The sequence below is a fragment of the Embiotoca jacksoni genome, unplaced genomic scaffold (genome assembly GCF_022577435.1).
Source record: "Embiotoca jacksoni isolate LCO1_2020_lvr unplaced genomic scaffold, fEmbJac1.0.p SCAF_9, whole genome shotgun sequence".
In the NCBI taxonomy this organism is placed as follows: Eukaryota; Metazoa; Chordata; class Actinopteri; family Embiotocidae; genus Embiotoca; species Embiotoca jacksoni.
The window spans coordinates 4,753,571-4,770,027 of NW_027185447.1; the positions used below are offsets into that span (position 1 = coordinate 4,753,571).

Consider the following 16,457-nt stretch of genomic DNA (forward strand, 5'->3'; position numbering starts at 1 on the left):
CGGCTACGTAAATGTTTCACTCTTGAAAAACATTTTATTTCAATTTTGTGACGTGTTATTGTTTCCTTTTTATTCCCAGACACCCCCTTACTCCTCAACATTTTAACATCTTCCAGGATGTGTCTGAACGTGTGTGGTTACCTACAGTAGCCGCCAGGTGGGGCAGTAGGTACAGACTCCTTTCTGCAGTTGGGTGGCTCATATGTAGGCTACGTCAGGAAAGTTCACTGTTTTGCAAAGCTGCAATTGACTTAAGTTTATTCAAGGCATGAAACTACTGTAATAATAACCCCAGAATGTAATTAGACTGAACCAGTACGATGCTTATTAAATGATCGGTTGTTTAGCCCGAAATTGAAATGAGCAAATTACGCGTTTTGTACTGGGGACCCGTGGAAAACACGAGTACTTTAGATATAAGGAAATACTAGTGAGTCATTGTGGGCCGTGCGGACGGACGGTGGTTTAGGAAACACTCGTGTGATTATAAAACACGATCCTCTCCCGTCACATTTCAACACACGTGAACTATTTGAAAGTTTTCAGAAAACGCCACGTCTGAAAATAGACTCGCGTTTTTTTCACGGTCTCAACGCAATGCACTAAACAAGCGGTACAGATTTCCGACAGCGCGTCGTCGTCGTGCCCGCGCAGGTGTGGCTCTCAGGCTCGTGCCCGCCACCCTCAGCTACCAAACTACAAACCGCGGCTGCGCGCTCCCGCGAAGTAATTCATCGCGTCGGATCGAGACTTTCGGAGGAAACGGCAGCGAGCGACTCGGCTGGTCGGCGAAGCAACTCGGCTCCGAGAAACACGGACGGAAAACAACGACCCCCGACTGTTCGGCACATAAACTGAAAGGTAAACTACTTTCTGGAATACCCGACGACAGCGAGGCGCTGACTTTCTAAGTGTTGTCCGGTTTAAAAGTGGATGAGGTTGGTTTTTTTTAAAAAAGTTACGCGGAGCTTTGAGAGGCCGCGTTGGGCGAGGTTAGCTTCGCGGTGGCTAACGTAGCTTCCCCCCCTCCTCCTCCTCCTCCTCCTCCCTCCCGAGCCGACCGACCGACCGACCTCGGGGTCCCGTCGTCTCTCTTCCGCGGTTGCCACACAGTTTGAGCTGAAGAGAAAACCGCCGTACTCCGCGTAATGGAGAAACTCCTGTGACTGAAGCGGCCTCGACCTGCCGAGGACTCTGCTGGTAAACTGTGTAAACTCGGGAAGGCTTTTATGAACGGAACCGCGGAGACCGGCCTCGATTGGCGAGACGCAGCCGAACAATGAGGCGCTTTTCCTGGCTTGCCTCGGCCGACGTCGGCGCCTCTTCTTGGGCGTCTGCCGGGAACATCGTAGTTTCACCGCGTCGTATAATACATTTAAAAGGGAACAAATGATCCTGCAGTGAACTTAAAATAAACACCAGATCCGTACGTGCCGTTGTTTCGTTGGTATTAAAACATATTCGGGTTAAAAAAAAAAGAGAAACCGGTTCAACTTTGAAGGGTGTTTTAAGTGAATGATTTATAATATGACGTTTTGTTATGACCAGCCATTTCCTCTGAAAAGTCGTAAGTGTGTTTTTTTTTTCGTTTGGTGTTAAAGTTTAGTTTGGATCCGGGCCACCCTCCCTTTCTTCCACTGCGGACACACTAGCCATCTGTTGCCTGTGATGACGCCATCTTTCTGGTGACCCACCCAGTGGCTCGCTGGTTTACAAAAAAAACAACAACAAAAAAACAAAAACAAACAATGTTTGGATTTTAACACTGTGACTTCTCAAGGGCAAAACACACAACTTTTTCAGTGCCTTGGCTGCACCACAGGAAACAGACGTCATCCGTCTAACCAGTGAGTTGGGTGTTCAGAAATGTGACCAAGGGCTTGAATCTTCTGTCAAAAATGATCTTTTAAAATATGTTTAGGAGTCGTGGTTACTGATGATGTAACGATATTTGGTTGCGAGTTGCTGTCCGACAAACCTCGAGATGTAATCTGGTATTTGGGGGAGGAAATGGCAGCGATGTACATGATTGTCAAGTTGACAGAAGCATTTCTTGTTTATTTTTTTTCTTCACTTAACATGAAGACAGTTATAATTAAAATATCAGATTCATGCACATGGTCAACATCCACACTTTAATCTGTAATGTGGCTTTTTACATATAATTCCAATAATACCTGCCAATTTTTTTTTTTAGGGCTAAAATCTTTCTTCCGATTTGTTCTTTTGTGTTATTCGTGCAAATGTAGAAAATCCTCAAGAATAGCATTTATTCCATCAAAAGATACGACAGCTCCATTTGCCGCACTTAAGACATGGGAGGGGGGTGAGCAAGGTTTTATTTCAGGTTTTAAACACGGTCACTGTTAAAGCTGTTAACTAAACTGGTATCTCAGTGTCGGTGTCCAATTCAAATAAATCAGCATGTCCAGAAGAATCTCCGACCGAAGAAGGTTTCTTGCTGGTACATTATGTCAGCATGTGTCTGATAAAGAAAAGCTCAAAACTGATGACAAAGCTGTTCTCAAGATTGGCTAGAAATCGTCTGAAGGTCGGTTATTCTGTAAACTCATGAAGTACTATAGCGATTGGTTTTCTGTTGTTTTTCTTTTGTAGGTGTGTCAGAAGGATCTTTTGATGAATGTTTATCAGTATTTTGTAGGAGCCTTGTTTTCCTGTGGATTAACTGCTAATCATAAGAGTCTTAATAGTGCAATTAGTGAAGCAAGTGGAGTCTTATTTGTTTTAATAATGAGGATCGGAGTTTAAAAATAGAAATTGATGTTCGGAATTTATTGTGCTCGCTGACAAGGATCTGTTGATCGAGGCTTTGAAGTTGACATTAATGATTACTCTGGTGGTTTGAATGGATTTTGGCACGAGTTTTGTCTTTCAATCAGAAGATTCAGTGGTTCAATTAGCAATGTGATCAATAGGACTGGATATCGACATTTTAATTTAGAAATAAGAATTTCTTAAATTTCCGATTCAGCTCCATCAGATAAATGTTAATGATGCATGAAACACTTTATCAGATTTTATTATAGCAATTAAAATTTGTAATATGCTACATTCAACAAATGTTTCATTCAATCTGAAAAGGATCGTGGTCCACAGTTAAGTTCAGTGTAGTAAAATTATGGACATAACAAGGGCATCACCAGAGTGCATATTCTGAAAATATATATATATATATATGTATATATTTTAAATGGATACCTTTGATTGCTGGTGGGAGCAGAACGAACCAAAATATGAACACTGTAGAGTTTTGACTCTTTAAATCAAGATCTGTGACATGTTGAGGATCACTGCCACGTCGTCGCAGCTGACGACATGTAGGTGACACAGATTGTAGCATTTAGCCAGTGATGGAGTTCATAAATCATCTACCAGCCTCAACAAAGGCCATATTTTTCATAAAGTATTTTTTCATTATGCATGTGCTGCACGCAGTCATAAAAAAAACATATTTTCTCGTCCTTTTTACGGTAATGTAGTAATTCAAAATGTTGGCTGCCAGCAGAAATGCATGTCAGGTGGCAGGGGAAAAACACCTGCCAAGTTTCTGTCAGAAACTAAAATATTGATCAGCCGGCAGTCAGTTAAGCATCCTTAAGCGCCGCCCTCATTTTCTACCACAAGGACTGCGTGGGGTATTTCCTGCCTCAAACTCACACTGACTTTTAAATGCAACGGTGGCCTGTGTTGGGTTTTCTAAAGGACACGACGATGAATCATCACAGTAACCAGTTCAATAATAACTTCTAACAATACCGACTGAATAGTGTTTCACTTTACACTTGATTGAAACAGTGAAAACGCCACAGAGCAGTTTTGTGTTTGCAAAAAAAAAAAAACAACCTGGTTGTGTGGACGTACGAGTGGGTTTGACCAGCAGGCCCGCCGTGAGAAGATGACAGTTCACGTGATCTATCACGCTCGATACTTGACCATCCAAAGGCTTCGTTTTAAAAACGACGTGCCGTAGCGTCGGAAAATCGACCGAAAATGAGTTTTTAAGACGGAGCGCAGTCAGCGGTGAGCGTGAAGTACCAATCAAACATTACTGTCGGGAAGGTCAGCTGATGAAGGGAACGGTGAAATTGTCAGGATGGTTTATTCTGCTGCCGGCCGTCGTCCTGCTCCACTAACTATGTTTATCTCAGGAATGTTGCCTTTTGCTCCTTCTGTGTCTTTCCTCTGTTGATTTGATCTCGTTGGGGACATCCACGTCTCTACTTATCCGTTGTTTGTCTCTTTTAGTTTCATCTCGTGGCCTCCTGCTGGCTGACACACAGCTGGGGCGGTGATTTCCGCGTGGAGCCAGGTCCTCATTATCTACCAGGGTTACAATTATTTGGGGGAGCGCATTGAACCTGGGCTCGCTTTGTTGTTACCGTGTCCACCCACAACCAGCCTGGTCCTTCTTTGGCTTAAAGAAACATTTGGTATTTATGCACCAGGAGAAGACAGTTGTCCAGGTTGCCTGGAGACCGCAGTTTGGTGTTGCATCACGTCCAACGCTTGACGAGCGTTGATTTTAGTATGACTATGAAATGACGATGTGTGCTGTCAGTGACGATGTCTCATTGTGTTAGTCGGAGCGACCGAGGTCCTGTTTCCATTTGGCTATTTCAATGCGGACGTTTGCTTCCTGGCCGTGATCGGACCACGTCTGTCCAGTTTAGACTGTTTCCACCTTTCATCAACATGCGTCCTCGGTGACCGCTTGAGGTCAGATCTCACTTCCCCCGCTGCTTATGCAAATGAGCACGTGGGCTACGTCAGGAAAATACAAAAGTAAATAAGCACAAGAACATAACCTGAACATCAGAACGCCGCTGATTTGGGTCGGATTATAGTTGTTGCAGCGCATCTCTGCTGCTGTGGATCAAAGGGGGCGGGGCTGTGGATCAAAGGGGGCGGGGCCTCCCACAGCTGTGGGTCTGATGCGTCGGCTATTATAGGAGATAAACTACAAGACAGACAGATGCGTGAGCAGAGGAGTTTAAGCTACAGATTAGACTAATTAACGCGCCGTCTGTTCCAAATATGGCGCTGTGACGTATTTGAACACTGGAGTTTGTAAGTCTTATTCACATCCGGAAACATTTGGCTTCTTAGATTAATACATTATTGAATTAATTATTGATCCACAGTGCGTCTCTCCCACAGCTACAGATGATGTGTGTTGGAAATAACACGATATTAACTAAAAGTAAAAACAATAAAAATAAACCCAGAGCAGGTTTTGGTGAAACAAGTGTTTCATTTCGCTAATCAGCTGCTTCATAACGTCAGTTTGCAGTAAGTTTCTCCTGCTGTCAGTCGGCTGCAGTTCAGCTGATCAGAATCACACAGAACATTAAATACAAATGAAAGAAGAGCAGGCAGAGATCAGATCAGGTGAACGACTGAATGGAGCAAAAAAAACAAAACAAACCAAAGCTAACGAACCTGCTGTGACGTGTCGGTAACTCACCGGCGCTCCGGGTCAGATACCGACTCAGGAACCCGGAGCTGCTTTTATTTTTATTGATATTCAGAGGGCGTCAGCTGAGTAGTCGGTCTTACAATGAGTCCTCAGGATGGATTGTGTTTCCACTGCCAAACGAATGTGGTCTGAACAGATCAGACCTCAACGTTTCTTGGGTGTGTTTCCACCCGGACGTTTGCCGGCCACTTGTGGTCAGATCGCATATGTCCAGATTGAAATAGTCAAATGGAAACCGGGTCAGAGACGAGGCTCACGGTTTCACTTCTGTTTGAGCTTTCTCAGGATTTTAGGGAAAGAAGACTCCGGTTTCACACCAATTTTCTCACATTAGAAAATAGCAGAATCCAAATCATTTGAATGATTATTGCTTCGTTTCGAGGTGCCAGCTTCTCTACGGACTTTCACAAGCCTGAAGCTGACAACTGTGTTTGTTCTTTTGAGCAGTTATAAGACTGGGAAATTTGGCCAAAAGAGAAAATCTTTCCCGTTTATATTTTTTTAATGCTTTGGGTTGATGGACAGTTTTTAATCTACGTTTTTCAGGAAGTGTCTAAAAACCCATTTACAGCAATAAGACAAATGGAAAAGTGATGCGTGACATTTTTTTTTAAAGCAAGAGGACGAGTTTCCTGCATTTTAATTTGTTTGTTGCTGCTTTGGGGAGCTCCGGGCAAACACATATTTTTTTTTGGGCTTCTTGTACAAGACGGCAAGAATAATAATAACAGACCTGCAAACACCAACGCAGCACCGAGTGCAGCTGACCGTCTTAAAGAAAGTACTTTTGGACACTGCATTTCCTTCATTTGTCATCATTATTACGTAGTTGTGCACCTCTACCGATATTGTACCGACTGATGAAGATGGATTTTCCTGCTAAACATCGCAATTTATTTGGATGACAATTCCTGCTCTTTTTGAAGCAGATGTTCAGACCCAATATTCTCCACCATCAACGGAGATGTTCAGTTCCGCACATCAAACCGTTCCCCGTTGTGTTTTGTCTTCATTTGGCCCCTCCTAAGTGTTTTCCTGCATCTTTTTTTGGCCAGTCGAAGGTTTACACTTTAACTAAACGTATTGTCTGCATTTGTTGATACCTAGAAGCTGCTTTCTATTGTGTCCCGTGTCGAGACCTCCGTTGGCTGTTGAGTACAGTTAATGGCTTTCCTGACTTGGTGATAGACACGAAGGCGCCATTTGTTAAAAGGAGGGCACATCCACCCGGTTTATTCACTGGTCAAAGGATTCTTCCATTGACCACACACACCCACCTCGAGGCTACAGCTGCCCCCGTTTTTTTTTTTTGGTCTTTTCCTTTTTCATCTAGTCATGTAGTCATGGAGGGATTGGTTTGATCTTTTTTGACACTGCTGTCCTACTTAGAGTATCCATCTTCCATTTTATAGGATGCTTGCAGCACCTTCACGCAGCTTTGTTGCATTTCAGAGTTAAAAAAAACCGAACACGGCTCGGGGCAAAAATGTTTGCGAAAGTGAAGTTGAAGTGACGAGAACTATTAGTACGCTTTTGTCAGTATTTGAATCAACTCAGTGAGTTGTCACACGTTCATGTGTGAATGTTAACTAGTGGGCTAACGGGCCGCAGCGGGTGTCTTTTGTGGGAACATTATGCAGTGGGAAGTATGTCCAAATGTGATGTGCTTTAGAAAAGCGTTGGCTTTTAATCAAAAGCTGAGCGAAATGCTGCCAGCAGCTGAAGGAAATATAGGCAGCATGTTGTTTACAGCATCTGAAAATGGTAATCGGATAGAAAAGCTCCCCGGACAAGAAATAAAACACAAAAACTGGAGGGGAAGCAGGACGTGCTGTTTAAAGCCAAACACCATCTTCTTACATAAGCGCAGTTTTTGGCCAAAGAAAGATTTTACTGCTGCAATAAATTGCCATCGATCATATTATGTCACAGTTGAGTACAACAGCTCGGTAAATCTCTGATCAGAGGGACCCGAGCGACTCGGAGAGCTGCTGTATTCCAGCTCCAGAAACGCCGCAGATCACACCCACACCTCAGCAGATGGATTCAAAGGGAACGGGAGCTCCGTCATGGAGGTTGCTGCCCCGCCACGCCTCCACCTGACTCACTGGGATGGAAATAGCAGGGCAGAGAAACATGATTGACAGCGCACACTGCTGCACCTTCTGGGATCAGGGAGGAAATAACCATTCAGGGAGATGATTAATGACCCTCTTTGTGTGAGGTCCTAGTGTCCTTGTGCACAGTACAAGCACTGTGTTGGTGGGGACGTCGTGTCTCTGCAGCAGTGCCAGCGTGACAAACGAGGTGTGTTTGATGTGTACTTGGTGAATGAGGCGGCTGTTCCCGAACGTCCACACCCAACAACTCCAGCTCTCTGGACACAGTTCCTGGACACGTATGACGGGAAATTGCTATTTTCCTGTTTTTGTGTTTTTGGTCAAATGTGACCATAATTCTGGTGACTTTCAGTAGTTTTTCACCCGTGCATGTTAAATAACAATTCTGAAAGTTGTGGGTTCAGTTAACCTGAAATTGACATTTTCATTTAGTTCCTGTGTTTGTGACATTATGCTGAAGGTTATTTCCCAACATGGAGAGAGCCAATGACACAAGACTGCGCGTCACTCATTTGCCCCAACTTCCCTTAACTCGGTTGGGCAAGTTCGTCTTCACAGCTGCGCCTGCTGGGTCGTTAACTTCTCATTACTGGAACCTCGTCTAACTTGTACTTCCTGGTAGCTTATCTTTTTGCGCAGTGCCGTAATGACGCCTTCACGCCTCTTCAATGTTGTGTAAGAGCGGGACAGAAGCCTGCAGTGCAGTAACACGCTCAATCATTTTTGGAGACATCTGTATGTCGATATGACGCACACACACGTAATCGAGGCAAGTCGGTTTTTGACTGTTTTTTGTTTGTTTTTTAATCGAAGTGGTCACATTTCTAAAGCCTGTCACTCAGCCTCATACAGTCGTATTATAATATGCTGCAGGAGGTTTTTGTGATTTCAGGTTTTCATTTGTACATCGTGTCTCGAGCCTTTTTGTTCCACGAACCCTCCAGTATGAAGTGATTCCTGCTCTTGTCAAGCCATTTGTACAATTACTAAACACGCCTCAAGGTTTTGAAGATGCCCTGCATCAAGGGAAAGCATGAATCACAAAAGGTGAAGGCCATTACATTTCTGTCCTGGAAATCTCTTTCAGGTTTCATGAACCATCTCCCCTCCCCTGAGGGTTTCTGAACCTCCGGTTAAGAACCGCTTTCCAGCCATGTGGTTAAATGTGTCAAAACGAGTGCTGCGTGTTGCATCTGCACAACGAAGCTCTACCGATCACCAGTAGCACACGTCGTTCCTACAGGACGTCAAGATGATGTCAATATCCTGATATGAGACGAGATGTCAACTAAGATTTTGAATATTATTTATTGTGTGTTTCTCCAAGTTGCCACAATCGTTGATAATGTTGCTGTAATGTCTGCCCTTATTATATTTCACGTCATGCTTGCCCTGTGGCTCCTTTATAACCTTGACTTCCTCCTCGCTCCGTCTTCCAGCAGGGATGGCAGCCATCCGTAAGAAGCTGGTGATAGTGGGGGATGGAGCTTGCGGGAAGACGTGTCTCCTGATTGTCTTCAGCAAGGACCAGTTCCCCGAGGTCTACGTCCCCACCGTGTTCGAGAACTACGTCGCCGACATCGAGGTGGACGGCAAACAGGTGAGACGGCTGCAGCGGTCGAGAGACGTGATGGTCACCATTTAATGTCCCTGTAGGAGCGAGCGTTGGAGTCGCACTCACAGCTGCTGTCCCACCCGCACCGGCGGTGACCAAATTCAATTTAAGGACTCTCGGTGTTTTAAATACATAAACGATCTAAACTGAAGTTGAAGCATTTTTACTGACACGATCAGCGTCATCGACTCGTGTCTCTTAAATGTCTCGACACACTTCTGCCTCTTGTAGTCTCTGCAGTGCTTTTTGTGCTGGTATCGGGGCTAATTTTGTTCCCTGGGTGCTTAATCATGCTCAACGCTTTAATTCTACCTTCAGGCCAAGTGAGCCCGTGTTGATAAAACTGCGCTGCTCCATTTTCACATCTTCCCCTCACTGCAACAGTCATCTGATAACTCTGGTTTTGTTATGCAGATTGCCGCCGTTGAGATTAGTCGCAGCGTTTCACAAGCTGTTTCCCGGTCTTCGACTAGGTGTGTTTTTATAAATATCAAACACAGTTCAGGGTTTCAGTCCGCACATATTCCACGCAGATGCACATGGACAGATGAAGTTACCGTCCCGATGGTTTCCACCTCCATCATGCACTGTAAATGTCCCTTTGTGGGTAACTGCAGCACCCGGCCTCACTCGTCAGACACAAGCTCTCCAGTCCTGAGCTCATTTTGGGTTAATGGGATTCTGGGACGTTGAGTCTTTCTTGGCTGGTTGATTTCGAACCCCCTGTGCTGCTGAGGAGGACTCAAGCTGCTTCTAAAATGTCACACTTTTCCTCATGTCTTGATCTGGTTTCCTTTCTGTATTTAGCTCTGCAGTCTGTTCAGAGAAGGTTCTTTATGTCACAGCCGTGGTTTCTATTCTGTCAGAGATTAAATGTCCTGTATTAGTAACGAAAACATTTTGGGTTTTTGAGTTGCAAATTTGATACATAGCAATTGACTCACTTGTCAGTTTCCCCTTTAACCAAATCTTAGCAATAAAAAAAATTGCCTGTTGAGGCTCGTTCTGGGCCGGTCATGTAAATCTGTCACCTCTGCTCTGACAGATCTCGGTGTTTGTTGGATGAATGTAAATGAGGTCTTCACAAGGTTGATGTTAAGCAGGTTGCCTTGTTCAGCTGGTGCCATCAGGCAGTTCAGACTAATACCAAAACTTGAACACGCTCACATCTTTCTTTAGCTTATTTTACTTATTTCAATGGGAATAAATGAAATAAAGTCCCATATTTCTATTCATTTAAACTCGACCATTTTAAGGTTGCAAAAGCATTTTTTGGTGTACTCTCCCTAAAACTCATCACGTTTAAGTCTTTGTTTTTCATCTTAAACTACCAACTCTTTTGCTGTTGGACTTACTGTTCCTTCACGCAGAACGATGAACCGGTTCATTTTACAGTTGGTGGTCACGACTGTTTCTGCTGCAGACATTTATTATCTTCTTTGTTGGCCGGCTTAAACATGAAGGTTTTGTTGACGAGGACGGACGTGGTTTGATAACTTCTTTCCCTCCCTGTTTGTCTTTCTGTTTGTCCTCTCGTCTCTCTCTCTCTCTCTCTCTCTGTGTGTGTGTGTGTGTGTGTGTGTGTGTGTGTGTGTGTGTGTGTGTGTGTGTGTGTGTGTCAGGTGGAGCTGGCTCTCTGGGACACAGCAGGTCAGGAGGACTATGACAGGCTGAGACCTCTCTCCTATCCAGACACTGACGTCATCCTCATGTGCTTCTCCATAGACAGCCCTGACAGCTTGGGTGAGTACAAACCACAATCAAGACAGACAGACACACACACACACACACACACACACACACACACACACACACACACACACACACACATTCATGCATGCAGGACATAAAAGACTTTGTCTCTCTCCCTTCTTTCCGTTTTCATCCCAAGTTATTTCTGGTGTGTGTAGATTGTGTGCTCCTCCTGTCGGGTCTCTCGGTACAACAAACAGGACCTGCTCACATCTGGACACACTAACACTCTGAAACAAGCCGTTCGTCGTGCTATAAAACAACACGTCGTGCCTTTCCTCCCGTTATGATTATGAGCAGTACCTCCCTGATCATATGGAAATGGCTTTACATAAAATAAGATGATAAAAGCTGCAGAGAATGAAGCTGCCACACATGAGTTAAACACGATTAAATGAGAGGACGTTATAATTGTAATAAAACAAAGGCTTCTTGTACCAGAGATTGTCATTTATAGTTCCCTTACCGACATCACATTTTTGCTGACCAAGTAGGATTAAAACATTTTTATAGTACTTGATGCTGAGTGGAGATAAGGAAGCTCTTTTATTTCCTTTCTTCAGAGGCATAATAATTAATTGGCTCATTTTAAATGGCGCTGCTTTGTAAATGTTAAACTAACCAGACTGCTGACATCCCCGGATCTTACACCGTTAACACATTTAAAGATGAGCGTAACTGCTGCGACATCAAATTGCTCTTTGGGGTTTTAGCAAGAGGAAAAAGAAACCGCTTCTCTTATCATGTGATTATTTAAAGTTAGCTGCACTTCCTGTTTTTCCTTTAAATGAGACACAGAGAAAGAGAAAGGAGACGACTATCTCAGGGTATGAATGGGATTAATGCAGCACACACAGCACTGGGAAATATGCTGATACTGGTTTAGTAGTTCTGTCGGTTCTCCTTGTATTCAGTTGTGATGGTCTGTCATCGCTAGAAGGTTTAAGCTGGAAAACTCGAAATATAATAAAGACTCACGAGCTCTATTATATTGGGCCCTGAATGACATTTTAGTCTGACAGCCAAAATACACACACACACACACACACACACACACACACACACACACACACACACACACACACACACACACACACGCATAATAAAAAAAAAGAAAAGATCACATCTGGCTGAGGGTTATTGATTGTTCCTTGCTTCACTTCACAGAAAACATTCCAGAGAAGTGGACCCCGGAGGTGAAACACTTCTGTCCCAACGTTCCCATCATCCTCGTAGGAAACAAGAAGGACCTGCGTAACGACGAGCACACGCGCCGAGAGCTGGCCAAGATGAAGCAGGTGCCCGAGTCCTTTCTTTGTCTTTCACTAATTAGTTAACCGTTTTTTTTTTTCTGAAGTGAACAATTATTGGCTGTTCTGCCGATTTACTTGCGGAGTGAATGACGCCATGTTGTGAACAGTCAGCGTGTTCCTCAACCCAATTCTCCATTTTTAAAAAAAAAATTTTTCTCGTCCGCCGACAGGAGCCGGTGAAGTCGGAGGAGGGCCGGGACATGGCCGGAAGGATCGCCGCGTTCGGTTACATGGAGTGCTCTGCTAAGACCAAGGACGGCGTGCGGGAGGTGTTCGAGATGGCCACCAGGGCGGCGCTGCAGGCCCGCCGCGGAAAGAAGAGCAATAAATGTGTACTGCTGTAAACTGGCCGACATATTTGGACTGTTTTCACCCCGGGCTTGCTCTGCCCGGGGGATAGGGCTTGGGAGGGGAGGGGGAGGGATTACTAGATGGGGGAGGGGGAGGGGGGGTGCAGTAAATGACTACCGCTGTAAACTGGCTGTTTGTTGGACTGAATTTACCGTGGGACTTGGGTTTGGGAAGCTTGGGTGGGTGGGCGGGCGGACGGACGGACGGACGGACGGACGGACGGACGGAGCACAGTAACATGACTACCGCTGTAAACCATTGAGCTCTTTACCTGTGCGTTTACCATCAGGGTGAGAAGTTGTCACCAGCCAGACGCTGGTACATTTAGTCTTTTCAACAAGCCACTTACACTGATAAAGATCATGAGGAGATTCTTTGTTAAATAAAAAAAACAAAAAAAACAACTACAAAATTTAAACTGTTCCAGTGACTGTGTTCAGTTCAGTTTCAACAGGTTTAGTTTCCCGCCTGGATGACTTGACAGATAAATGGGGCAAACAGACAGCACAGTAAATGAGGACCACTGTAACCGGCCACCAGTGGACCATTTCTCCTCCGGTGTTCGTGCCCGGAATTAGCGCTTACAGGGCGGTGCGGAGGCGGAGGTGGACGGGTGGAGGGATGGGAACACCGCAGCGCAGCGCTGGATGTGGGTGTGACCACGACGACGCAGGAAACCCCGAAAACCAGAGCAACACTCCCAGTTTTCACACGTTCATCTTACCTGGACAAAAAGTAGACAAACCACCAGCGTTGAACAACAAGTGCTGCAAATTGATTTCAGCTTCGAGCTGACGGTTCAACTCCAGAACAAAAGTAAAGATAGCGGTTCGATCTCCGGTATCAGCGCTGCATTATCAGAGCGGTGCGGAGGGACACGCCGACGCGTCCAACTCGGTGCCGTGCGGTCCCTCACCGGGGACAATCTGCTGCAGTCACCTGGCAGCAGATGCTTTCTGGCTCACGGCCCGTGTGCACGTTGAATTTAAAGTCAACTCGGGTCAAAGGGGGGGTCTCGTCCCCGCGCGGCCCTACTTCAGGCCGTCGGACGTTTTGCCGCAGCGGTGTTGTCGAGGGAACGGCGCGGTCGGCCGAGAGCCGCGCCCCCCGGGCCGTCCTCACCTCTGACCCGCCGCCGGTTTGTCTACTTTAACGCACGATCGGCCTCCATCTGAAGGTCTGTCGCGGTCCCACCGGATGACGAAAGGTAGCTTCCTGCCCTGCGTAGTTACAACCCGAGCGAACCGCCTCCCGTGCCTCCTCCCCCGGTCCACACAGCTGACTGCTGGTGCTCATCTTCCTCTGGTTTTAGACCAGGACTAGGAACAAGGAGAGGAGAGTATTGTTTACACGCACGCCACCCATCTCCTTATTTGGGATGAACGATTGAATATTTTCTGCGCGCGTGCGGGCGGGCGTATATGAAGGTCACGCGTACAGTTCATTTTTTTTTTTTGATTTAAAAAGGTGCCTGGGACGTACCGCGGCGTGTCTCGCCTTTTACTGGTAGGTAACTGCTTCACCAGTTAACGACGCATAAACGCAGCACGCACGTGGAATGACCTTTTTCCTCCAGAATACCGCGTACTGACGCCAGAACAGTCAGGTTTGGTCCGCCGGGTAGACTTTAGTACCAGCAGCACGCGAGTGATCTGCGTCACTGAAAGCTGTTTTAAGGGTTTTTCTTTCCAAACAAAAAAGCGTGTAGGTGTGGCCAGTCACCCCGTCAGCCAGCAGCCTCTCCTGACTCTTCTGCGTGTTGTTACTGACGGATTCAGGCTCTCTTTGACAGCGTCGTACCCTCCTGTTCTTCTTCCTGGCCTACAGGGAGGAGCCTGTTCCAGAAACCAGTCTTGTGTTGTTGTTTTTATACTTTCTTTCCAGCTTTTAAAAAAAGAAGAAAAAAGAAAAAAAAAAAAAAAAAGAAGAAAAAGTCATAAACATGTTGTCTATCAGTATTTAAAAATAGGAGGTGGAAGACTAGGGAATTACTTCTGTGTTGTTGCTTTAGTTTGTTTTTTTCTTTCGTGCTTTTACCTGAATTGTTTTTCTGATGATTTACACTTGGTTGTAATGACCCGTCAATCATCCCTGCCAAATGCTGTTGTTAGGCAGTCAGGAGAAAGGCTGGCCTCTCGGCTGCCTGTCTGGAGCATCGCTAGGACCACGAGTGCTGGCTTTTTTTTTCTGTTTGTTTGTTTTTGAACTTGGCTGAAGAGACAAAAAAAAAAAAAAAAAAAAGGAAACTTCTTAGTCTTGTGTACAAAAAAAAGAAGAAGAAAAAAAAAAAGAAAGAATCCTTTTTATTTCTAGTTTTATTGTATTTTTAAATCCTGATTTTTGGATGCTGAAGCAGTGACGTAAACAAAGGAACAGGAAAACCAAGCTGTATGCAACGTCTGTAAATATAAAATGTGGGTTTGTTCATACTAGACTATACACACACACACATGACTGGAAACTGTATTTGTAAACTAGCTTTGGTTTGTGTAATAAATTACTTTCTATAACACCCAACTCCTATTCATTGTGGTCTCAGGGGGGGCGCTTAAGTCCAGTCAATACACATGTATTATGAATGGGGTGATGGATTAGTTCTTTTATGTACTGCTGGCTTTACGAGGAAATGATTTGCCGCTAATAGTCACTTGACAAATGACAGAAAATGTGAAGGACGATGTCGAGAACGTAAAATGTAAAAACTGATTGCGAAATCCCGCCACACGTCTTCTCTCGTTTCTGCAAATTAGCTCCCAAACGGTGAAAAATGTGGAAATTAGTCTTATTCTGAACACACTTTGGATTCAGTCCCTCGTCATGTCCCGTTCAGTGTATTCACACGTCCAGGCTTGATTTTTAAATCCAAATTATCCACCCATGTAAATCATTTGTGAAAAAAAAAAAAAAAAAAAAGCTTTGTGGTGCATGTGGAAGAGACCATCCGGGTTTCAATATAAAAGCGACGACAACTTCTCACTCGGGCTTGATTATAGGCCCGATAAAAAATAAATAAAAATAAAAATAAAAACAACCCGGTGGTCAGTGGGATGATTGCTGGTTGAAGAGCATAATGTAACACCACCCCCCGCTCGTGGAGATCATGTGCCGGCAGCCTCGCACCGAGGCCCCGCAGAGAGCTGCGAGTGTGTGGGACGCCGAGGTGAAGCAGCTCCCAGCCTGTGTGGGATGCTGCTGGATGGAAGCAGTGGAGAAGCTCGGCGTCCAACCGTGCAGCAGCAGTTGTGTAAGGCAGCGTGGAGGAGTGGAAATCCAGGAATAAAAAAAAAAAAAAAAAAACGCGTGAGCAAAGCAGGCTGCTCACATGCAGCACAGAGGCAATTTTGCATGACCTTTTCTTTTCTTTTCTTTTCTTTAGACGCGTATTCAGCTTCACGCTACTTCGCCCCCCGTGCTTCCTTGACAGCCTAATCCGGACTGCGTTATTGCATCTCTGTGGGAATTAAACGGTGGCAAATATCCATACGTGTCCAGTTATGCTGCCAGAAACTGTAATCTGAACACGAATCGTAATTTGCAAGACTGATGGAGCAATAAATGACCAGCTGTGATCATGTTGGTGCAACTGTTTATTGAGGGGTAAGAAGGCACGAGAGTAGAAATTCAGCAAAACAGCCCATCTGACTGTTCATAATCTAGTAAAGCAAATACTGCGTGGTTTGAGCACTCGGAGGCTGCATGGTTGTTGTTTTTGCCCAGGGTGACCTTTGCCAGTTTATGTGGGAGAGCTGTGTGGTGTGGTTGGAGGAGGAAGGATGAATAGGTATAGAAAAAGGAAGTATGGATAGTAG

The 16,457-nt window shown here is 45.0% G+C and overlaps 1 protein-coding gene across 4 annotated transcripts; it reads left to right on the top strand.

Moving 5' to 3' along the window:
• The first annotated feature begins 692 nt into the window (after positions 1-692).
• On the top strand, positions 693-15,160 carry rhoab (ras homolog gene family, member Ab). Of its 4 annotated transcripts, none has more exons than XM_069141678.1 (5): positions 693-861; positions 9,060-9,217; positions 10,855-10,975; positions 12,152-12,282; positions 12,468-15,160. In XM_069141678.1, exons 2-5 carry the CDS (start codon positions 9,062-9,064, stop codon positions 12,639-12,641), a joined length of 582 nt encoding a protein of 193 aa, XP_068997779.1. In that variant the 5' UTR covers positions 693-861; positions 9,060-9,061; the 3' UTR covers positions 12,642-15,160. The 4 variants fall into 4 exon arrangements, with proteins under 4 accessions (XP_068997779.1, XP_068997778.1, XP_068997780.1 ...); XM_069141677.1 differs by having other exon boundaries at positions 694-861; positions 9,057-9,217; XM_069141679.1 differs by lacking the exon at positions 693-861 and adding an exon at positions 1,104-1,200 and having other exon boundaries at positions 9,057-9,217.
• Positions 15,161-16,457: the final 1,297 nt, after the last annotated feature.